The sequence below is a fragment of the Pectinophora gossypiella genome, chromosome 8 (assembly GCF_024362695.1).
Source record: "Pectinophora gossypiella chromosome 8, ilPecGoss1.1, whole genome shotgun sequence".
In the NCBI taxonomy this organism is placed as follows: domain Eukaryota; kingdom Metazoa; phylum Arthropoda; class Insecta; order Lepidoptera; family Gelechiidae; genus Pectinophora; species Pectinophora gossypiella.
This window is the reverse complement of record NC_065411.1, coordinates 7,156,919-7,182,334: the sequence shown is the minus strand read 5'-3', so window position 1 is coordinate 7,182,334 and position 25,416 is coordinate 7,156,919. Positions and strand designations below refer to the sequence as shown.

At 37.8% G+C, this 25,416-nt stretch overlaps 1 protein-coding gene across 3 annotated transcripts; it reads right to left on the bottom strand.

The window, feature by feature from the left end:
* Positions 1-564: 564 nt before the first annotated feature.
* Positions 565-24,211, bottom strand: LOC126368886 (ecdysone oxidase-like). 3 transcript variants are annotated; one of them, XM_050013097.1, is made up of 4 exons: positions 24,114-24,211; positions 23,301-23,431; positions 2,783-2,916; positions 565-2,385 (listed from the first exon to the last, which is right to left on the bottom strand). In XM_050013097.1, the coding sequence occupies exons 1-4, from the start codon at positions 24,119-24,121 to the stop codon at positions 799-801; spliced, it is 1,860 nt and encodes a 619-aa protein (XP_049869054.1). In that variant the 5' UTR covers positions 24,122-24,211; the 3' UTR covers positions 565-798. The 3 variants fall into 3 exon arrangements, with proteins under 3 accessions (XP_049869054.1, XP_049869052.1, XP_049869051.1); XM_050013095.1 differs by lacking the exon at positions 23,301-23,431 and adding an exon at positions 4,200-4,330 and having other exon boundaries at positions 24,114-24,149; XM_050013094.1 differs by lacking the exons at positions 23,301-23,431; positions 24,114-24,211 and adding exons at positions 4,200-4,330; positions 4,978-5,086.
* Between the last annotated feature and the right edge of the window lie 1,205 nt (positions 24,212-25,416).

The window sequence follows — 25,416 nt, the reverse complement described above, 5'->3', positions numbered from 1 at the left end:
TGGTTAGGACATTACTGGCTGATCACCAGATTGTCCGAAAGCAAGATGATCCATGCTTCGGAAGGCACGTTAAGCCGTTGGTCCCGGTTACTACTTACTGATGTAAGTAAGTAGTCGATACATAAACCATGTCAGGGGGGCCTTTGGCGGCTCAATAGTAACCCTGACACCAGGGCTGATGGGGTTGGTACTCCACCTCACAACTCACACGATAGAAGAAGAAGATCTTATGTTTAGATCGTGAATATAATTATAATTATAAGTGTTATTATAATTATAGCATTTAGGTATTATACTCGTCGTTAATCATATTGTCATGTTAGTGATATTGTAAATATTTTTTTAAATATGTCTGTAGATATATCAAATATTACTTTTATAAAATAAGTTGCTATGAAAATAGATGGCGACTTTCAATTCATTCCAAATAGGAAAACTAGACAATGTTTTCAGCAGAGAGTCTATTCTAGAAGTACCTGTCAATAATAGTAAAACTAAATGTTATAATTAAACTTTTAGTACAGATTTAATTTGTGTGATGTATATGAATAAAAATGCAGCGTATATCATTGGAGAATTTATTGTTACAAACAACTTACTTGTCTTTACTCGTATACGTTATTAAATACAACATTGCTGTTTGGATTAGAAACTGTTAGGTCAAGACCACATCAAAGCGATTCATCTAAAAAACAATATTGCTATTAGACATTTATTGATATTGCGCCCTTAATTTTATGCAAAATTGCAATTTTGCTTTTTAGTTGAATTGCCTTTTTATCCCCCAGATATAAACGATTACTGATCGTAATCCAAGAAACCATAATCCTCCTTGATGAGATCAGATCCTCTTTCACCCACCATAATAGTAGGTGCGTTGGTATTTCCACTAGTCTCTGTTGGCATCACACTAGCATCTATAATTCGAAGATTTTTCATACCGTGTACCCTTAAACGACTGTCTACCACCGAAGTTTTAGGATCCGGTCCCATTTTTGATGTACCTATTGGGTGATATACAGTCAATACCATATTTATGCAAATACACCTCCAATACTCTATGCTGTCCAATGCAAATTCATCACAATCCGGCCAACTCATTCTGCCCAAGTATCCACCAATAGATTTAAAATAAGGTGTATCCAATATTTTTGTGAGCATTCTGATGCCAGACACGGATAGTTCAAGATCTGTAGGATCATCAAAATAATTTGCATTTATTAGAGGTGGATCTTTAGGATCAGAAGACCTTAAAGTAATGTTTCCTCTAGAACATGGATGCAGAAGATTGAATAGGTACAAATATAACGAGTGATTTACGTTATTTTGTACAACCGACTCCACGACAGACGGTTCGTATCTTGCTCTTAATCTCGCCCAGTCTCTAGCTGCTGTTGAGTTCTTTGGAAAGATAGCTAAGTGATTTTGAAATAATGGATAAAGAGCTTTCTCAATAATTGAATAAAATGCCACAATATGGGCGATACTGCCATGTGCTAAATAACCTGTGCGATTGTATAGATATTGGACGGTTTCAAAGCTTTGTTTTGTTTGGTCTAATTCACCAGGTTCATTTCCATAAATAGTAATTGGTACCATTATATGATCTTGCAGATTCTTTCCTACTAATGGTGAGTCTACTTTTACAGGGATATCTTTTGAAGCCAGATGTTCCGCAGGTCCCACTCCAGACAACATTAACAATTGTGGAGTGTTAATTGTACCTGCCGATAAAATTACTTCTAAAGATGCGTAAAAATATATTTTTCGTCCGTTACGCTCAACTTCAACCCCGAATGCCGTGTTCGTTGTATCATTTATAAGAATTTTTGTTACTAAAGTGTTCTTAATGACTTTTAGATTTTTTCGATTTTTGATTGGATTCAAATAGGCTGCAGCGGTACTTATTCTTTTGCCATTCCCCGCTGTTGTAGTGTAAACTCCAGATCCTAAAGATTGGGCAACGTTTATGTCTGGGACGTTTTTAAAGCCAATTTCGTCCCATGCCTTTAGTATCTTGTCAGTAATACTGTTGATTGTGCTATTAAATCTGTTTATAGTTTGTGGTCCATTATGTCCGTAGAAATTTCCTACTATAGGGTCTCTGAGAAGAGCATTATTTTGTAAACTTTCAGCTTTGATGAAATATTTTTGAACTACTTCAGGGTGCCACTCTTTGTTGCCTTGATTGTACCATTCCAGGAAGTCATAATCGTTTCCTCTTATGTAAATCATAGCATTAATACTGCTACTGCCTCCAAGCATTTTCCCTCGAGGCCAATTTATTGATCCGTTTTGGTTGGCTTGATTAGTCCTTCCATTATTAACCGTTTTGTATTGCCAGTCATACTTGGTATTAAAATTAGCTTTATCAAGATATGGGATCTGAAATTAAAAATTATATATTTATACTATGTGTCAAGTGTAAGTTAGTAATAGTTAAATTAAACATTGTATTTATTTGTATCTTGCAATAGATATACTTCTGATTGCTCCATTGGTATATAGTCGTGAGCTTATGTGAGTTGTGTGATATTTATTGCTTTATATTTTAAGAAAATGCCCCCTTGAATCCCAGTGGCATGTAAAATCCTCTCTTGTCGTTAATCTAAATCGGAGACCACTATCCTACAATGCATCAGCGTGGTGAAGTATGCTTTGTACTTCCTCTGATCGATTAAGGAGGGTATATACCCAGCAGTGCACCCGGTATTAACGATGAAAGTACCATATAATTATTCTTAAATTATTATCTTGCAGGCTTTTTGTCAGATATACTTACAATACTTTCTACAGGTGGATCATCACCAGCCTCTACGAGAAGTATATTCCAGTCCTCCTTTTCACTCAGTCTATTTGCTACCACGCTCCCAGCTGATCCAGCACCGATGATGATAAAGTGGAATTGTTCTTCATCTGAAATCATAATTTATGGAAGCGTAAGAAAAATACGTAAGTACTAAGATACGTACACACATAATTATTCTCCTGCGACCCAGATTTCATTATATAACAGTTAAACATTGACTTTATTATTTATTTATACTTTGGGCCCTAAGACCATGAAGTCACTCTTGAACAGGCTGGCACATCAGTAATTAAATAATAGACATCTAGTAGCCCCTTTTCGTGACGAACCACGTGGTGATAGTCGTAATGGAAATAATTTTCGGTAGAGTAGAAATATTGCACCACGGTAGGTTAGTCCTCATCATCACTATTTTAAGAGCCACGATTTTGTCGGTCTAGCACTCTTCTCCATGCTACTTTTTAGGGAAAAATAGGGCAGTGTTAGGGGGCTCTTGCCTTCTGCCCCGCAGTACTCTGTCTGACGCGAGTAGGATAGTGCCCCGAGTAAATAATTTCAAAGCCGTACTAGGACTCCTGTCCCCCCCACCTCTGAATAGTGCGGACAGTTACAGCTGCCCTCTGCCAGGTTCCAGGTTATAGTCCATTATTTCGGTAAAGTAGAGACAATGCGCCACATAAGTAGGTAGGTTACAGTCCTAACATAGATAATCATGATAAGCCGCAATGATGGCAGGCTACCTATTACAGTATTATTCCTTTTTCTATGCTATTACGACTATGAACACCTGTTATGTTTATATTATGTACCTATGAGCTATTAAGGCACATCCCACTAGGACACTAAGTTGTCCAAAACAAATGAGAGAGTTGCTTCCAATTTGGAAGAAATGCGCCTTGAGTTTCCAGAAAAACCTAATTTTGGAAAAAAATAACCATCTGAATCTTTATTTGCTTTTAACACGGTATACAGAGATGGAATAATTATACAGGTTCATCACTCTAAACAAGAGTGTTAAAACTTGAATAATATCTATAAATACAAAGCTGTTCGTTCGATGTCCGCTCTCTGGTCGTTGGCATCGTCTTAAATCTCAATAATTTGATAAAAGCCCTTAGTTACAAATTGTATTCGCGATTCAGAGGTTTTGGTGAATTATTATATCTGAGTTTATAAACAAGATTGTTTTCAGTTGTTATGGATGCACCTTTGCGTGTTTTGAATGATTTTTGAAATCTTGCATTAATTTGTCATCAAAATTCATACACAAGGCATTGATTGTTCTTTTTAAATGTTTTTGTTGGTTTACTTCTTCTGTCGTGTTTTTCAAACTGCGCTTGAATCGCTAAATTAAGGAAGTGGTTGTGTCTACGATAAATAGTCATCGTACCTTGGAGGTCAGCATCTGGCGGCCAATCTTCAGTGATAAGGCACTGCGCTGCTGCGAAGAAGTTTACAGCTGACGTGAAGATACCTGACGCCACTCCGACAGAGGGTGTTGAGCAAGCTACACTGCCATTGCTAAAAAGTAAATAATTCCATTAATCACACAGACCACGGGACATTGACCTTTTATTCATAAAATGTTATGACACTGGGAATCGGGGTACCTCCTTTTTGACATGAATACTTTGTCGGACAAATGAGGAGCGCTGAAGGCTGTCCAAATTTTAAAACAACAGTCCTGAGGCGGCGTCGTCTGAGAGGATTTTATTTGAAAGAATTATTCGACCCTAGTGCGTTGACAGCGAAAAGCGTAAAATGCGGGAAATCGTCGACCATGCCGGCGTGGTCGGTATTGGGGTCCTGAAAATTGGGGAATCGGGACACCGTCTGTTGACGTTATAAAGGTAAGAGTAATCTCAATGCACATCGGAAGGATTGGCATGATAACACATGAGACTGAGATAGGCGGAAAAGTCAAAGGGATTGGTATTCACCTAGCAGTGCGATCAAGTAAGGATAAATAAATTATATACTTAGTAAATCAAACAAATAAAAACTGGATGTTTTTGCTTCAAGAATGATTTCTCTAAAGCAAACAAAAAAAAAATAAAGAAAAAAAATCTAATCTTTCTATAAATTTTTAAAATGAAACATGCCGTTCTATAGTATTATAATTAAAAAAAACCGCAAGTAATGAAACAATAAAATATTTAATTTCTTACCAGGTCATTTTCTCCTCACAACCACACTATTTGATGTCTGAAAAACTAATTATTTAAAAGAATAGTATCATCAGTTTTTATAGAGTCTGTTTTCGTGTGTATTGTGCGTGTTCTTGTAGGGTAAACAGGTGTTACAATGACAATTCTTATCACTGTTATCTTTATCATGCCCAATAACAACTTCCGTAACCTTGATAATAAGAGGAAGTGGTGTCGATTCTGACGAACGCATTACTACTAAGGACCTTTACCCAAGTTGCAAAGATTACTAAAAGCAACAGAGACATTGTTAAAAATATTTGGGATTGTCATGTCACATTGCACAAAAGTCTAGTGGTTAGAGCGTTAGGATCTAGAGGTCCGGGTTCGATTAGCGATGGGGCGTTGTCGAAATATCTTTGTGAAACTGTCCTTTGTTCAGCAAGGGCATTGTAGGCTTGAATCGCCTGATTGTCTGAACAAGAAAGATGATTCCGAGCTTCGGAAGGTACTTTAAGCCATTGATCCCAGGTATTAGCCGCCAAATTCAACCCGCAGTAGTGGTGAAGAATGTATGCTCCGTGTGCGTCAAGCTAGCGGCCTCAAAAAAAAAATGGGCACGAAAAAATAATTTGACCATACCAAAAAATAGTACTCTTATTGAAAAAAATAGTACCTGTTGTAAAAAAAATAGTACCATCACGGTTCTGGATTTATAGCCATGTTTTATTGCACTTGCTAGCTTGACGGTGAGCGAAATTTGGCGAGAGTTAACGACAAGGTCTTTCGCTTTGATTTAAACGCCAAAAAATAGTACCGAAATAGTACTCACCCCCTGCAAGATACCGAAATGAGTACTTCAACGGTTCCAAAGTTATAAAGGCAGTTCTTTGATCCCGCTGGCTTGACGTTTTGAAAATACCTATTATCTGGGGAACGCTTGCATACTTCAGTATGTAACTAATGTCAATAAACTCGTATGAAATAGTACTTCCTACCATCATAATTTTGATCCGATTCTCTTTGTAGAAATATGTTAAAAAATCATCATAACCTATGCCATACATTTGTTGTTGATACAGTCACGTAGACAATTACATAACCTCACAATTTATTCGTAAGTATTGCCATCGCCAGTATTGCCATTTTGGAGGTCTACCCTACCATTTCTTTGCACTACAGAGTGTTGCTATTACAAAAAATTGCTATTGCATACACCCATATGCAATAATTTTAATAGAAAATGGCTGCATGGGTCTAGTTCTTATTGAAAACAATCTGTGATTTTAATACATTATAATACATTTTTAATCTACTGTTTTATTTTATAATTTATACCTTCATGTTGAATTTGTTACGGATCGAAGTGTTTGTTAATAAACAATTTGCAGTATTTGTAGAATAACTCAAAGAGTTTCAACAATGATATTACTTTCATCTGACAACCCTGGCACTTCACCAATTTTTACCCAAAAATGGGGAAAAAATACTAAAATCTGACAACATTCTTCTTGAGCATGTGTAATAATTTTGTTCGCGACGGTACCTGTCTTGATAAATGTATGACATAGGTTATAATGACTTTTTGACATATTTCTACAAAGAGAATCAGGTCCAAATTATGATGGTAGGGAGTACTATTTCATACGAGTTTATTGACATTAGTTACAAACTGAAATATGCAAGCGTTCCCTAGATAATAGGTATTTTCAAAACGTCAAGCCAGCGGGATCAAAGAACTGCCTTTATAACTTTGGAACCGTTGAAGTACTCATTTCGGTATTTTGCAGGGGGTGAGTACGATTTCGGTACTATTTTTTGGCGTTTAAATCAAAGCGAAAGACCTTGTCGTTAACTCTCGCCAAATTTCGCTCACCGTCAAGCTAGCAAGTGCAATAAAACATGGCTATAAATCCAGAACCGTGATGGTACTATTTTTTTTACAACAGGTACTATTTTTTTCAATAAGAGTACTATTTTTTGGTATGGTCAAATTATTTTTTCGTGCCCATTTTTTTTTTGAGGCCGCTAGCTTGACGCACACTGCTCCATACTCCCTTCGGTTGATTGAAGGGAGGCCTGTGCCCAGCAGTGGCACGTATATAGCCTGTTTATGTCAATCTCATACATTTTTATCACATTCATTGTTGCTTTGAAATCATAACCATTTAGTAATAAGCCAACAAAGAGCGGGATTATTAAAATAATTGTCTAATACCTACTTTACCGTGGTTTTTCTTGCAGCTTCTTTTCCCCGGCTATAAGTACAAGTTTTAAAAAGCTGCATTAGTTTTAGGCGGACGAGACGTTCGGTAAGTATGTAAAAAATTACAATTGAAACTACAACTATGTTATCTACTGAAATACCTTTAGGTATTTTTGAATTTAAATTGAATTTTGAAATAAAGTAATTTTAATACGACTAGGGGTTGCCTTTGGATATTTTTTGTTTTAAACTATTTACCAGTTATTTTAATACACAGGTAAATATAGGCCAAAATTGTGAATTTTGTTTTGAACAAAGTAGCTTAAGACTATTTGAATCTCTTAAGTTTATTACTTAACAAAGCAATAATAATAACAACATTTTTTATTATTTACTTAATGCATATTTGTTTAAAAATATTATTTAATTATTGCAATCTGCCTCCAGAGGCAACGTCGTTGACTGGTTTGAATTCTAAGAAATAAAAATGCCAAGTGCTGGTTTTACCCATTTGCTGATAAATTACTGTCTTATCGGCAAGTGAATAAAAGTGCAATGACTGTATAACTGTATGTAAACTGCAATTTCCACTCTAATATTATTGCTATTAGTGCTCATGTTTCTGCGCATACGTTAGGTAAATTTAGGGTTCCAAACCTGAAGAGACAAAACGAAGCAATTATAAAACACTCACTCACTCACACACTCACTCACTCACTCACACACTCACTCACTCATTCACTTTGTTGTCCGTCTGTTTATCTGTCAAGACCATTTTTATCCGGAACGCGTGGAGGTATCGAGTTAAAATTGACGTCTATACCAGGTACTACACAGTACACTTATTTCTGACGTCCTTTGAAGCTGTAAAAAAATCAAGCTTCTAAAACAACGCAATCCAAAGGCAATCAAAACTTATGGGTTACTTAATTCCTACAGATCTAGAATCATGAAAGGATGGTCTTACAGCACGAAGAAATACTCGGAATATCGTTAATTTGTTGTTCCATCACAAAAATATAATATGTTGTTGCAATTAAAAACTTATTTGCAGTTGGTATAATATTCGAGACCTATATCGATGTACGGAGATAACTGATTTTCAACGGCTAAGTCAAGCAGTTTGTACGGAACTCGCGGTGTACGAATCGGACTCGTGCTTGACCGGCTTTTTACTGTTCAGTATTACTTACAAATCATAAAGTATAATTATTTAAAAAGCATTATAATACTTAACACGATTCAAGTCGGTAACAATGTGTGAAGTATACTACAACTCGTGGTATTTCTTGTATTTGCAGCTGAAAAAATATGTGTCTTTTTTCTGCGAATGTGACGCATTTTAGAAGTACGTCAAAATATTATAATCAAGATCGAACCAAGCCCGTATCGATACTGAGCGAAGAGGGTTCCTTCTACAAGTACGTAATAAATTTTTATTGTCCATTCTATGTTCTAAAATTAAAATGCTAGCCCGCAATACTCCTGGTGCGGTTTCTGTGTCTCTCATCAAACTTAATTAATTCCTAACCTACGTATACAAGGCATTAGTGACACCGCAAATAAAACAAAAAAAACGTCTTTCATATCGTAAATGATTAATTAATATTTTGAATTTTTGCTACATCGCAATGTAATGATATACATTGAGGTTTTTAATAATTTCACATTTTTATTTAAAATTTCATTTCCACATTTTCTGACAAGGAAGATAACCTAGAATCTAGATCAATTTGAGCAAAGGGACCGTATCAATGAATGTTTAATCTCATATCGCTCGTTGATGTGCCATTCTGTGTATTAACATGTAAATTCCTGCTTTATCTTTGTTTATTCAAACGCTTCAGGCTAAACAGGAGAAACATTAACGTACAATATAGACAACTAAGTTTATTAGCTGTGTTTGTATGGAAATAGTTACTTACACGTGTTTTGTAACATATTACGTACTTGTAAAGTAATAATTACGCAATATGAATAATTTGTTGGTAAATACAATTACAATTTTAGTGTGTGGTGTTACGCCACAGACTATGGCTCTGCTGATGAATGCCCCCGAAAATGCTGTCCGGGTGGCAAAATACTGAGCTGAAAATATCTGAATGCCATCGAAACGACAAGTAGAAGAAGGAAACATAATAATAATTATGTGTTAGACATAAAAAATAAACGCTCTCAATTCAGCCGCAAATTCAAATTCAAATTCAAATTCAAAAATATCTTTATTCAGTAGGTAACATAGTTACACTTTGAATCGTCAATTTTTACATAACGAACGTCTCATCCGCCTAAAACTACTGCAGCTTCTCACAACCTGTATAGCCGGGGAAAAGAAGCTGCAAGAAAAACCTCGGCACAGGGCCCTAGACGTTCTTTTAAAAAAAATAAAAATAAACATAAAATATTGATATACAATTGAGTAATTTAGCTGCCTAATATCAGTTCTCAGACAGTTAATCCCATGCATTCATATCTTCTAAATAATCACTAACTTTATAATAACCTTTTTTGTAAAGTTTTTGTTTAACTACTTTCTTAAAGCAGTTGAAAGGCAAATTCTGAATGTCAATGGGAATCTTATTGTAAAAACGTATACATTGCCCCTTAATAGATTTAGTAATCTTATGTAATCGACTGACTTGTAAAGCAAGTTTATTTTTATTCCGGGTATTAACAATGTGCCGATCGCTATTTTTTGCAAATAATCCTATATGTTTTTTTACATATATTAAGTTTTCAAAGATATATTGTGATGCCATAGTTAAAATATTAATTTCTTTAAATTTATTTCTAAGTGACATCTTGGGTCCCAATTTGTAAATCGCCCGAATGGCCCGCTTTTGCAGAACAAAAATGCTGTTCACATCTGCAGCATGACCCCACAGCAAGATGCCGTACGACATTAGACTGTGGAAGTAGGCAAAATAAACTAATCGCGCGGTTTCTACATCGGTTATTAAACGAATTTTTTTGACCGCAAATGCTGCTGAGCTGAGCCTTTTGGACAACTTATCAATATGAGGACTCCATTGCAACTTAGCGTCCAAAGTAATTCCCAAAAATACAGCAGTATCCGTGAGGTCCAATTCCTTATTTTTTACAATAATAGAATCGAGCGGCCTACTAACATTCGATAACGTAAAATAAACATATTTTGTTTTATTTTCATTAAGTAGCAGGTTGTTTACAGTAAACCAATCCACTACCTCTGAAATGGCGTTGTTTACATCGTCAAAGGAATCTTGTCGTCTCTTTACTTTAAAAAGTAAGGAGGTATCATCTGCAAACAGCACCACTTCATTTTTTACAAGACTAGGTAGGTCGTTTATGTAAACTAGGAATAGAAATGGACCTAGAATTGAGCCCTGCGGGACGCCTATAGTGACGTTAGATCCACACGATCTGGAGCCATGCACATCAACCCTATGAACGCGGCCACTAAGGTACGACTCTAAAAGAGCGATGGCATTATCTGTTATTCCATAGTGACGAAGTTTCGCGATCAATATATCATGACAAACGCAATCGAAGGCTTTGGAAAGGTCACAAAAGACACCAATAGCATCTTTGGACTCCTCCCAAGCCTGAAAAACATGATTTATTAACTCAACACCAGCATCGGTTGTTGAGCGACCCTTTGTGAAACCAAATTGTTTATTAGACATTAAATTGTTTAAATTGAAATGTTGAAGTAATTGCAGTAATAAAATTTTTTCAAATATTTTACTAAGCGTGGGTAGTATAGATATTGGTCTAAAATTAGTAGGGTCAGAAGTACTACCAGCTTTAAACAATGGAATGACTTTACTGTGCTTCATTAAATCTGGAAACACACCATTGTCTACACATTTATTAAATATACATGATAGATAGGGAGCTATGCAATCAATCACGGAGTTAATGACTTTAACAGAGAGACCATGAAGATCTGCAGTCTTTTTCATTTCTAAAGATTTAAAAGCTCTTAAGACGTCCCTAGGACTCACGTGTGTAAATGTTAGTTTATCTACTTTGGACGTATCTATGTGCTCCTTTACAAGTGATTGAGCGAGTGCAGGAGATGACTTCAAGTCCTTGGTAGTCGAAAATGGAATGTCAGTAAAGAATTTTTCAAAAGCTTCAGCAACTTGCTTATCATTTGTGAGTAGTTTACCGTCAATTTGTAATTGATACTCGAGATCGCGTGCTTTGACTTTCCCATTTTCGCTATTTATAACTTTCCAAGTCATTTTAATAATATCTGAGCTACCTTTAATTTTACTGCTAACAAACATTGCCTTCGCGGTAACGCAAACACGTTTGAAAACTTTTGAATACCGTTTTACATAGTCGTGAAAAGCTACGCTATGATTGCATGTTCTTTCTTCATAAAGTTCATACAACCTGTTTCTACTCTTATAAATTCCTACCGTCGCCCAGTCACTAAAAATTGGTGTGTCTGCTTTCTTAATTGTTTTTGCCTTAAATACTTTACTAACTTCCGATTTTGTTAGATTAAATAGGGAGTTATATAACAAATTTGGGTCATCACAGTAAGAATTTGAATCATCATCAGAAAACACTGGCAACAATAATTGGGTCGTGTAAATTCAAAATAAATTATACGATTCTGATTACTAAATAAACACATATCTAGACCTAACGAAAAACATTTTCCATTTAAGTTATTTATGAATTTAAATCAATAAAAACGTAATAATAAGACCGATATTTTTCGTACAAATTCCATAGGAATTTCGTGTTTTGACGTTTAGTAAAAAGTAACTGATTTGATTAGTTGGAAACTAGCCTATTAACATTGATGTCCTAAGGTGCATAATTATAGCATCCATCGTTGTTGTTGAATAATGGTAATATAACATAAGCGCTAGTTATAACATGAGATGTCGGGACTCTCTAAGAGATTTCAAAGAAATAAATATACTGACTGGCAGTAGTCGATATATTTATGAAAACATTATATATTATTAATTTCTCAGAGAATAAATTTAAAGCACATGTGAAGCTTACTTTATTTAAAAAGGCTTAAATTAAGATTAATGATTACCTAAATGATAAAAAGTCTGGTATTGAGTGTGTTCCTCTAGTTAGTAAATAACTTGTAATGTGAACACAAGGAATTTCTTCTCGTCAGCCATAACACCTTGCGAAATGACGTGGATTCAAAAATGTTACATTGAACGTCAACAAGTTTATCTGATATTAATTATCTATGATCCAATCATGACTTCATAATTGGATTCAGAGGTTTAGAGATCGAGCCGGGATTCAAAACCGTGACATACACATTGCATTGTGCACTTAATTTTATATGCGCAAATGTCAAATTGCAACATTGCTTTCATAGATGAATTGTTTCTATGTGGCCATTTTAACCCCCCAGTAACTTCAAGCCTTCAAGCGGACCTTCAGAAAATTTCTAATAACGACGAGCACACCTAATTTAATAAAACTCTGACTAAAAATTGCTGGATTCCCAGTGGGCATCTCCAGTACCAAACCCTAAACCCCTATACAAAGCCAGTATCAGTTCCTCCAATGCAGATAGTTTAGCTACATCCTCCACCCCACCACCAGTCCTACATCTAGCAGCAGCCTGTGCTGCTACTTTTTTAACGGCACGTTTTTAGCCGAGACCGATACTATAAACACAGATAATATATAAGTTTAAGTGTTAAGAATGTTTTAGTCGGTACATATATAATGAATAAATTGCAGAGAGATTGACAAACTCAATAAACAAGCTAGGTTGAAAATCAATATTTTTTTACATTAGAAATGCTTCAAGAACAGTATTTCGGACATCTCTATCAGATCTCTATTTTATGACACGCCACGCGGACGAAGTCGCGGGCAAAAGCTAGTTATTTTTATTTCCTTATGTTATTATTGCAAATTATGCAATATTTCGTCTGACGATGTCTAATTAATTATAATAATATGTCTAACTATATTTTAATGATGTAAATGTATATGTGTGTCGTAGGTTTTACAAAAATAAACTTTTTTATAATTATTTTATTGTTATTATAATAAAATCCTTCAAATTATATCTCTACTTACGTGTTTCTGTAGCGCTGCCAATAGTATGAATGGATATTAATAATAATTTTATGAAATAAAGGTAGACCATAATTATATATACTTTCTCATTTATTAATAATAAACTAAACGTGCATTTTTACGTTGATACTAATAAAACTAATACAAAATACAATTTAAATTACCTCATGTTATTTGATTATTAGTTAAGTTATTACAATGCTGATCGTATCTATTCCCTATAGTAGAAGATGTCGCGTTATATTAGATGCGAACGGATGGAGATTTTATAATCAAAATACCATTGGTCCTTTTTCCAAAAACCATAATACACATAAATACCCTAAATACGTACCAATTATAGCCAGAGACCAAGTAAATAAATAGGTAAATAAGTATCAAATTTTGTAATCTTCTTTTATTAAATCGGAAGCTCTCTCTCCAATCATAATTACTGGTCCGTTAGTGTTACTACTAGTAAGTGACGGCATGATACTAGCATCAACAACACGAAGACCCTGCACACCATGCACTCTCAAACGACTGTCTACGACCGATGTCTTAGCGTCGATACCCATTTTAGCTGTTCCTACATGGTGGTAGCCGCTTACAGGAAAATTCACACAAATACATTTCCAATATTCATCACTATTTACTACAAAATCATCACATTCGGGCCAACTTATCCTGCCCACATAACTGTCAATGGATTTAAAATATTCAGTATTGACGATTTCTGTTAATTTCTTAATTCCTTTTACTGTTAAGTCTAAATCTCTAGAATCGTCAAAATAATTGGCATAAATAATAGGATGGTCATGGGGATTGGCAGTTGCTATAGAAATATTTCCTTTTGAAAATGGTTGCAACTGGTGAAGTGAAAACATATAAAGGGAATGATTTGAAGATTGGTCTACAATAGATTTCACAACCGACGGCTTGTAGTTTGCATTATTTGTGAAATGTGATTGTACTGACGATGTACTATTTTTTTTGAATATAGTAAGAAAACTTTGAAACTGGGGGACAGTTGAGTTATTTTTTAATGAGTATAATGATACAGCGTCACTCAAACCTATGCGAGAGTAGGAACCTGTCCGGTCGTATAAATATTTTATAGCTTCATAATATTGATGGCTTTCGTCTTCCTTGTCAGGTGCATTTCCATAAATAGTAATAGGAATAACAAAATGATCCTGTAGGTTTTGTCCTACAGCAGGTAAGTCGACTACGCAACTAATATTTTGACTTTCTAGCATTTCCTTTAGACCTATTCCAGACAACATTAATATTTGAGGAGTATTTATTGAACCTGCACTAAGAATAACTTCTAAATTAGAGTAAAATGACAGCTTGACTCCATTTTTTTCAACTTCAACGCCATAAGCTACGTTATGTTCATCTATTAACACTTGGGTAACGAAAGCATTTTTCATTATTTTTAAATTTGTTCTATTTTGAATTGGATTCAGATATCGTCGCTGGAAATTTCAATTGCTGTAAGGGACATTTGGGCAAATTTTTTTTATTGCATTATTCGATAGAGCTTGTTTTTCTCCATCGATTGATACATTTGAAATACCAATAGCTCTCATATTTTTTATTTTATTAACGATTGAATTTTCTGATATTTTTGAATAAAACGGCGTAAAGGACCCAAGATTTTGAAAGTATGACGTATATTACAATTTTTTTTTACTTAAGTGATGTAAGGGTCTTGATTTATAAAAAAGTTATTTAAATTATGACAATGTCTTTTACGACACTAAAGCTAACATGAAATTATAACAAATAATATTGATATAGGGACGTAAGTAACTGTGGTTATTTATTTTGACATTTATGTCTACACGTATTAACACGACGTAACTAGCAATGAGTCCGCTGTCTTAAAAATCTTGTAGTTTTATATTTACCATACAACCTAAACTGGTATACTAATTATTATTCTTTCATTTAGAAATAAACAAAGATAGAACTTCGCTTAAGACCTTATTACACTACTCAACTCTTTCGCCGTACAATTTATGCCTACGCCCACGTGTACGTGCACCGAATCCCCTCCACACCCTTTTTTGACGTGACTTATGTTGATTTGCCGCAGATGGCATTAACTACTTGGCCGGAAAAATGGCGAGCGCTGAAGGCTCTCACCCGGTACAACGTTTAAGAGAACAGGTCTGAGGGTGCCCAGCTGGGCGCGAACCTCGGCTCAGGGCTGAGGTCAGGTCTGAGAGGAAAAATATTTGAAGAAATTAATCGACTCTAGTGGGTCGATAGCGATTAAGCGCTGCTTGAGGGAAGTCGTCGACCACGCCGGTGGGGTCGGTATCGGGGTCCTGAAGTGTTTGGAGTCGCGAGCTGATTGGCTGCAACTATGACTAGAGTAATCGTGTCGTCGGGATCGTATATTACGTCCTTCGGACGCCGATACTTTTCAGTACCGTCCCTAAGCTGGATGTATTCAGAAGCCGCAACTACCAAAGGATTTGGGTGGTGCGGAGCAGAATCGAAAAAAGTTTTGAAGCTAATTTGAGCCATTCGGCAATGGTTGGCAGACCTAGGTCAATGTGCAGATTTTCATTTCGAAGGAACCACGGAGCTCCCGTGGCTTTCCGCATGAAACGATTTTGTATTACCTGTAGGCAGTGGATTTGAGAGGGTCTCGCGTGAGCAAAAACTACCCCTGCATAGGTCATGATCGGAAGGATGCAATTTACTACGCTTGTTAAGGAGACAATGAAGACGGCCCATTACACACGCGGCGCGATCGCGCACACGTTTGATATGGGCCTTGAAAGGAAGACGTCTATCTAAGACTACGCCGAGATGTTTGACTTGCTCCTCCCAAGGGATCGGCTTGCCAAACATCTTGATGACTTTAAGTTAACGGCGTGACCGTGGCGTGTTATAATAGCCCTTTGAAAAGTACACCGCTGCACTTTTTTCCGGTTTTACCTCGATTCTCCATTTGCGAAACCACTTGCCCAAGGCCGCGCGTTGGAGAATTCCGGTCATCATAACTCGACCACGGCACGAAGAATAGATGGCTGTATCATCCGCAAATAAAGCTAGTTCGGTCTTAGGGGATTTGGGAATGTCACTAGTATACCATGAAAATAGTAAAGGAGAGGACGGAGCCTTGTGGCCCTCCCTACCCGTACCCGCTCGCGGGTTCGCGACCCACGGTAATGGCTCGGCTCCTCAGTTGCGTTCACAGTCGTTGTGTTCAAGCGCCATCAGAGTAGGACACGTTTTGTTTAGAATTCAAATCGAAGGGGCGATACTTTTTAATGATGCCGAAAGCTAAAAAGAAAAATGTGTCTGTGAAGTGCGATTCTGTCAATTCTGTTGTATGTTGTTCTCAATCTGATAACCTAAGACTATAGGTAATTTACCTGCATTTAAACAAAACTAGATACAATAAGTTTAAAATGACACAAATGTTTAATAAGTATGTGTTTTTTAATTTGCCTATTATTAAAAATCGGCAAACATATTCAAGCACATGGTGTTTAGATGTCTCAAAGTAAAATTCAACTATAATTTCAATAAATATAAGTGATTTTAACCAATTGTTGTGAATTTTTACAGACCTTTACTTCAATATTTTACCAAAATATTTAAAAAACTGACCTTTACAACCCAAAAATACACAAAATATTAAAAAATCTGACTTTTACAACTCAAAAATGCAAAAAAAAATGTTTACCTAATAGTTGTAAGGGAAGTTTTTTAAATAACACAAGGGCGTAAGGGTTAGTAACTTTCTTATTTTGCTAGTTATTAAAGTAATTCTATTTTTAAGTGGTAGACAAGAAAATTCTAAGAATTATGGTATTTAACGTCTTTCAATACGTTTAGAATGACGTAAGTTATGAGACTTTAAGTATCAAGAAATGTTTTTTGTTTCTCCTGAAAACCTGTCATTTGTCCCTTACGTCAATTGAAATTTCCAGCGACGATATGCCTTAGCTGTACTATATCTTTTTCCATCTGTAGCGGTTACCCTCATCCTACTACATCCCACAGCATTAGCGGTATTTAAATCTGGGACTGCTTTGATACCAATTTTTTCCCAAGATTCGAGAATTTTATCTGTTAAATCTGTTTTAGAGTTATTAAAACTGTCTATAACAAGTGGACCATTATGTCCATAGCTATCGTTGACGTCTTGATTTAGTTTAAGTTTAGGGTCCTGCAAATTTTCAGCTTTTTTAAAATATTCTCGTACTACATCCGGGTGCCATTCCTTATTTCCTTCATCATACCATTGTTGGTAATCATGGCTGTTTCCTCTGAAGTAAATCATGGCGTTTATGCTGCTGCTTCCTCCAAGCATCTTACCACGAGGCCATTTGACAGTTTCGTTTATATTTCCTCGATTTGTTTTGCCATTCGGCGTCGTTTTATATTGCCAATCGTACTTGGTCCCAAATAAAGTTCTGGCAAAGCTCGGCATCTGAAAAATATAAAAATAGCTTTATCTTTTCATAGAATATTAACATATAACCACTTTAATTTGGAATGATTTCCAGGCACTCTACGGTTAATGTTTTCACAAATCAAATTAAATCAAATCAAATCAATTTATTTGCGAGAACACACACCACACACCTCTGGATTTCTTATTAAAAATATTAAAATGCAGCTTGCTATGTGTTCTTGTTGATTTGATACTCGTGGTTTTGCAGATTTAGGTTTACTAGAGATAAAAATATTTATCTTCTACATTTTTGATTATTGCGTTACAAATATAATTATATATGGTAAGTACTTACAATACTTTCGACTGGTGGGTCATCTCCTGCCTCAATTAGCAGCACTTTCCACTTGTCCACTTCACTGAGTCGGTTTGCAACCACACTTCCAGCTGATCCTGCGCCTATTATTATAAAGTCGAATACTTGTAAGTCTGAAACACAAATAGAACGCGGTTTTGCATTATTTTTATTACTCATTTTTAAATTTCAAAAGTAAAGTTTCATTAAAAATATTATAATAAAATTTAAATTTGCTATTTTAATTTACAATTTTGATCCACAATAGCCACTTTTGCCCTTAAGTAAATAAAATATTTTTTTTCTTTTTCTGTAGCGTAATTAATGTCCCACTGCTGGGCATAGGCCTCCCGCTTCTTTTTCCAACCCTCCCTGTCTTGAGCATCGTTCTGCCAAGTGTGCCGGAATGTCCAGCTTGTCCCTCCACTGTCATCGTGGTCTGCCTCTTCATCGATGACCTTGTGGAAACCAATCAGATGTAATTTTGGCCCACTTTTCCGGATGCATACGGCAGACATGTCCCGCCCATTCCCACTTTAGTTTAGCAGATCTGAAGCGCAGTGTCGTGTTTCTAACGCAATCGATCAGTTTAGCACTTAACATACTGCGCACCAAACCTTGAGTTTGGACTTTTGATGTTTGGTCAGGGACCATGTTAGCGCACCATGGGTGAGGATGGGCAATATGCACATGTCAACTAGTTTTCGCTTAAGACATATCGGGAGGTCACCTTTTTTTAGCTCCTTCATGGACCAGAAACTCTTCCAGGCATTTTGAATGCGTCTTTCTACTTCTTTGTCCTGCCTGTTTTAGAAGAACGTTATCTGACCCAGGTAGATATTATTATACTCGTCAACATAGTGCAATATTTGCCCATACAACTTTATTTCCAACTCTAATAATAAAAGATTATAAAAATATTAGTTTTTTAATTTATATTTTTATTTATATTACTTTGGCGTCTTATTTATTAAGATAACGTGCAGTTGTCAAACACATAACCCTCCATTTTGCTCAGCCAAAGCAAATATACCTTCAACGTGAGCTTCTGGAGGGCAATCCTCTCTGATTAGACATTGCGCAGCTGCAAAAAAAAACTGAAGAGCTGATGCAAAGGTTGTAGGGGCTGATCCCGTAGTAGCTAACGATGGACAATTCCAAGTATTCCTGGAATTTGTAGCGTGGGTAAAATTAAAATATAGATAAAATTATTATTTTATACTATACGAATATACAGGAGATTCCAATCGCACCGAGGAATGTCGCCGTCATTTGCGTCTCTTGCAGCATACTGTAAGAAAACGTATTAATGACATGCGACAGAATCGGTGGGATAATCTTTTGAGCGGCATTGAGCCCCACCACCAGGCCATCTGGCAGCTGTCTAGGTCTCTTCAAAAGGATACGGTTGTTCCTACTCCTCCTCTCAATAGGCCTAACCAACCTCCCGCTTTTGACGATGACGAAAAAGCCGAATGCCTTGCCGACAGTCTCGAAGCCCAATGTTCGCCCAGTACTCTCCCTATCGATCGTAGGCACCTCTCGACGGTGAACTCTGAAGTTCAGCGTAGGGCTTCTGTACCTCCCACCGATCCTCCTCTTCCACAGGTTACTGAGGAAGAGGTACTAGGTATCATCAAAAGATTTCATACCCGAAAAGCCCCTGGCTCAGACGGTATCACGAATCGTGTCCTTAAAAACTTCGGTGCTCCCCTCATCTGCTTACTAACGGCAATATTCAACGTCGCCATGAGCAACTGCGTCTTTCCACAGCAGTGGAAAGAAGCAATTGTAATCGGTATACCAAAGCCTGGGAAACCTAAAAACGAACCTTCCAGTTACCGCCCTATAAGTCTCCTCAATACCATGGGGAAGATTTATGAGCGGCTCATATTTGCTAGATTACGGGACTACGCCGAATCCAATAGTCTTATTCCACCAGAGCAGTTTGGTTTTAGAACCAAACACTCCTGCGTTCAACAAGTGCACCGTATTGTTGAACATATCTCCAGTAGATTAAACTTAAAAAAACCTGTCGCTACGGGAGCGCTCTTCTTCGATGTGGCGAAAGCGTTCGACAAAGTCTGGCACAACGGCTTGATCTACAAGCTTTATTCACTGGGAGTGCCAGACCGTCTCGTGCACATCATACGAGACTTCCTCTCAAATCGAACCTTTCGCTACCGCGTAGAAGGGACGCTCTCGTCACCGCACCCGATACATGCCGGAGTCCCACAAGGCTCCGTCCTCTCCCCTTTACTATTTTCATTGTATACTAGTGACATTCCCAAATCCCCTAATACCGAATTAGCTTTATTTGCGGATGATACAGCCATCTATTCTTCGTGCCGTGGTCGAGTTATGATGACCGGAATCCTCCAACGCGCGGCCAATGCCTTGGGCAAGTGGTTTCGCAAATGGAGAATCGAGGTAAACCCGGAGAAAAGTGCAGCGGTGTACTTTTCAAAGGGCTATTATAACACGCCACGTTCACGCCGTCAACTTAAAATCATTAAGATGTTTGGCAAGCCGATCCCTTGGGAGGAGCAAGTCAAATATCTCGGCGTAGTCTTAGATAGACGTCTTACTTTCAAGGCCCATATCAAACGTGTGCGCGATCGCGCCGCGTTTGTAATGGGCCGTCTTCACTGTCTTCTTAACAAGCGAAGTAAATTGTCCCTTAGGAATAAGGTGAAAATCTACACGACTTGCATCCGTCCGATCATGACCTATGCAGGGGTAGTTTTCGCTCATGCGAGTCCCTCTCAAATCCACCGTCTACAGGTAATACAAAATCGTTTCATGCGGAAAGCCACGGGAGCTCCGTGGTTCCTTCGCAATGAAAATCTGCACATTGACCTAGGTCTGCCAACCATTGCCCAATGGCTCAAATTAGCTTCCAAACGTTTTTTCGATTCTGCTCCGCACCACCCAAATCCCCTGGTAGTTGCGGCTTCCGAATACATCCCGCTTAGGGACGGTACTGAAAAGTATCGGCGTCCGAAGGACGTAATATACGATCCCGACGACCCGATTACTCTAGCCATAGAGGCAGCCAATCAGCTCGCGACACCAAACACTTCAGGACCCCGATACCGACCCCGCCGGCGTGGTCGACGATTTCCCTCATTCAGCGCTTATCGCTATCGACCCACTAGGGTCGATTAATTCTTTCAAATATTTTTCCTCTCAGACGACGCCCTGAGCCGAGGTTCGCGCCCAACTGGGCACCCTCAGGCCTGTTGTCTTAAACGTTGTACCGGGTGAGAGCCTTCAGCGCTCCCCATTTGTCCGGCCAAGTAGTTAATGCCATCTGCGGCAAATCTACAATAAGTCACGTCAAAAAAAAAAAAAAAAAATCATTATGTCGCTATCCCTTTCTTAATAATTCTTTTATTTTACTTTATAACTATGGCTAAAGATATGTACCGCTAGGTGAAAAAAGAAAAACAGTCAAATCAAAGATAAAAATAAAGTTATTGGAAGTCAAAGTGAGAATATGACCAAAAATGTTAAACTTCTTAAAACTTTGCCGAAGAATAATAAATACATGATATTGTCATAGACCCTAAATGTATTTCTAAAAACTGCTCCATTTAATAAGCTTTTAAAAACATCCAAAAAAAGTACCCTTAATCCTTATTAAGGACACAAAAATAAGTAATTAGCCCTCAAACATTGCAAGACAGACAGATTTGAAGGAAAATTTGACATTCTCATACAATGTAGCTGCTTCTTTTTAACGTTGTTAAAGGTGCTCAAAGACAGATTCTCCTAAACCGTAAATAATTGCTGAACATACATGGGGGCGTTTCTGGTAGCTAATAAGCCCCTCTATCTAATTTTTCATTTTGAACCTGAACTTCTGGGCCACCCTGTATAGCTGCAAACCCATGTGCTGACTGACTGGCTGACTGACTGCCTCACTGACTCACTGACAGGGTTGTTCTTCCAGAAGGAGCGTCGGGTGGTAAAAATGGTGTAGGTATGCAGGGTGTGATCAAGACCTCCCGGTGAGTATCGGAAAACTTCTAGATCTTGAAAACTGCTCCGCATCAATTTTTTTTCACAAAACCTATTTAAATCTTGGTCAAATCCAATCGCCGGTGAAAGAAAAACAAAATGGCGGAAAAACAAGATAGCCGCCATACTAAATTTTGTTTTTCCATAAAATGTCTCGGGGGTAAAAACTGTGTATAGGGGTATAATCGAAACGTCAACTTAAATAAAGAAATACTTCTATACTTAAATAAAGATCTTTGAAATCTGCTCAGCATCAGGGAGACACCCTACGGCCTGGCAAAACTATCGCACCTGGAACTTTTTTGTTGTCTCGAAACCTATTTAAATCTTGGTCAAATCCAATCGCCGGCGAAAAAAATCAAAATGGCGGAAGACATGATGGCCGCCATACAAAAAAAAAATATTTTCCAGAAAATTACTCAATAGTAAAAAGTATGGATTTGATCGGAACGTGATGTTGAGTATAAAAATACTTCTCGATTTTTGAAAACTGCTCCGCATCAGGGAGACACCCTACGGCCTGGCAGAACTTTCGCACCTGAACCAATTTTTTTTCACAAACCTTATTTAAACCTCGGTCAAATTTTATCGCCGGTGAAATAAAATCAAAATGGTGGAAAAGCAAGATGGCCGCCATATAAAGTATATTTATTATATTTGATAAACCGTTCGAGATAGGTGAGTCATTGTCAGATAAATACAGGACACGTGAAGCTGCTTTATCAGCAAACGCACTACGCACCATCTTGTATCATAGTATCTTGTATATAGATATTACAATATCTTTATTAATTGGGTTTTTTTTTTATATTAAGTAAATTTTTAATGAGTTTGTTTACTATTGTTTTGAAAAGGTACATATTATGTAACAGCCTCCGTGGTCTAGTGGTTAGAGCTTTGGGCTCACGATCTAGAGGTCCGGGTTCGATTCCCGGTGGGGACATTGTCGAAATCACTTTGTGATCCTTAGTTTGGTTAGGACATTACACGCTGATCACCTGATTGTCCAAAAAGTAAGATGATCCGTGTTTCGGAAGGCACGTTAAGCCGTTGGTCTCGGTTACTACTTCCTGATGACTATGAACACCTATTATGTATATATTATGTACCCTCGCGTGTTTTGAACGATTTTTGAAGTCTTGCATTTATTTGTCATCAAAATTCATACACAAGGCATTGATTGTTCTTTTTAAACGTTTTTGTTGGTTTACTTCTTCTGTCGTGTTTTTCAAACTGCACTTGAATCGCTAGATTAAGGAAGATGTCGTGTTTACGATTAATAGTCATCGTACCTTGGAGGTCAGCATCTGGCGGCCAATCTTCAGTGATAAGGCACTGCGCCGCTGCGAAGAAGTTTACAGCTGACGTGAAGATCCCTGAAGCCGCTCCGACAGAGGGAGCTGAGCAAGCTACACTGCCATTGCTAAAAAGTAAATAGTTCCATTAATCATACAGACCACGGGACATTGACCTTTTTATTCATAAAAAAGTTATGAAAAAACAAAAGGAAATAAAAGAAAAAAGAAATAAAAAGAATGGAAAAGTTTTTGGGAGGTAATTGGGGTACCTCTTTTTTGACATGAATACTTGGTCTGACAAATGAGGAGCGTTGAAGGCTGTACAAATTTTAAATAGGCCTGAAGGCGGCGTCGTCTGAGAGGATTTGATTTGAAAGAATTATTCCACCTTAGAGAGTCGATAGTGAAAATCGTAAAATGCGGGAAATCGTTGACCATGCCGGCGGGGTCGGTATTGGGGTCCTGAAAATTGTGGAATCGGGGCACCGGCTGTAGACGTTATAAAGGTAAGAGTAATCTCAATGCACATTGGAAGGATTGGCCAGATAACATATAAGACTGAGATAGGCGGAAAAGTCAAGGGGTGGTATTCACCTAGCAGTGGGATCAAGTAAGGATAAATAAATTATATACTTAGTAAATCAAACAAATAAAAACATCCACTTCAAGAATGATTTCTCTTAAGCAAAAAAAGAAATAAAGAAAAAAGATCTAATCTTTCTATAAAGTTTTAAAATGAAATGCCGTCCATAGTATTATGATTAAAAAAACGCAAATAACGAAACAATAAAATATTTAATTTCTTACCAGGACATTTTCTCCTCACAACCACACTATTTGATGTCTAAAAAACTAATTATTTAAAAGAATAGTATCATCAGTTTTTATAGTCTGTTTTCGTATGTATTGTGCGTGTTCTCGTAGGGTAAACAGGTTGTTTGTTATGCAGATTTTATTTGCTCTTCAAACCACATTAAAATACAGAGGTAAAAATCCTAAGTAAAAAATAGAAAATCGATGTAAAATCAGTGAGAGGTAGAGAAGAAGTAGTTCGTGTCGTGTCCAATCCGATTCTTATTGGAAATTTTCGGTCCGGCGGTCTGTGCGCGCATTATGTCGGCCAATCAGGATCGCCGCGCCATGTATCCGCTCTTCGCGTCGCTCCCCGCGCCATGCCCCGCGTCGCTCCCCGCACCGCTCCCCGCGTCGCTCCTCCGTTTCGCGACGCAATTAGCGGGTCGTGCGTGCATTAACTTAGCCCGCGACCTCCTCTTCTCGGCTGTCCGTAACATCCTCCCCTCGGCGTAGATCTTCGCAGCCCTTTTTCACCGGTAGGACGGCGATTCGTCGTAGAGGTCGGCGGAATATTCCTCTACTTGTTCGTACGTCAGCGACTCTGGTCAGTACGTCGGGTCCTTGATGCAGTCGGATTATTTCACCTCGTGGCCAGGTGTTCCTCGGCAGTACTGGATCAGTGATAATCACGACGTCACCAACTTTCAGGTCCGCTCCGCGCCCGCTCCGTGTACCTCCACGTGGTATGAGTGTAGGTAGGTATTCCGTTAGCTATCGACGCCAAAACACGTCAGCCAGCGCCTGCGTGGCTCTCCAGGTCCTCCTGTCTACTTTCCTGCACGGCCCGGTAGTGGGTAGGCCGCCGGAGGTCCCCAGTAGGAAGTGGCTCGGTGTGAGCGCCTCCATGTCTCCTGGTTCAACTGGCACGTGAGTGAGAGGGCGTTGACCGTGTACTCTGCTTCCCTGAGTAATGTGGCGAGTACTTCGTCCCTGGGGTAGCGCTCGTGTAGTGTGGCGACTAACGCTGTCTTAACCGAGCGTATTAGCCGCTCCCATGCTCCACCTTGATTCAGTGCCTCGGGTGCGTTTATTTCCAGTTCGTTCGTTGTAGTAGAGCGAAGTCCTTGAGTTGTGGACCCCACTCTCGCTGCGCTGCTCGCAGCTCTTCGTCCGCGCCATGAAAGTTCGTTCCATTATCGCTGTAGGTTGTTACTGGCCACATATCCGCCGTAGGCATATAATAGTGGAATTCGTAGATAGCGACGGTGAGATCTCTATATGGACCGCTCGCGACACACGTAAACAGGTAAACACA

Coding starts and splice junctions, on each gene's coding strand:
- LOC126368886 (XM_050013097.1), bottom strand. Junction 2,917..23,300: donor GCCAGATGCTGACCTCCAAG/GTACGATGACTA, acceptor TTATGATTTCAG/ATGAAGAACAATTCCACTTT. Junction 2,386..2,782: donor ATCCACCTGTAGAAAGTATT/GTAAGTATATCT, acceptor TTTTAATTTCAG/ATCCCATATCTTGATAAAGC.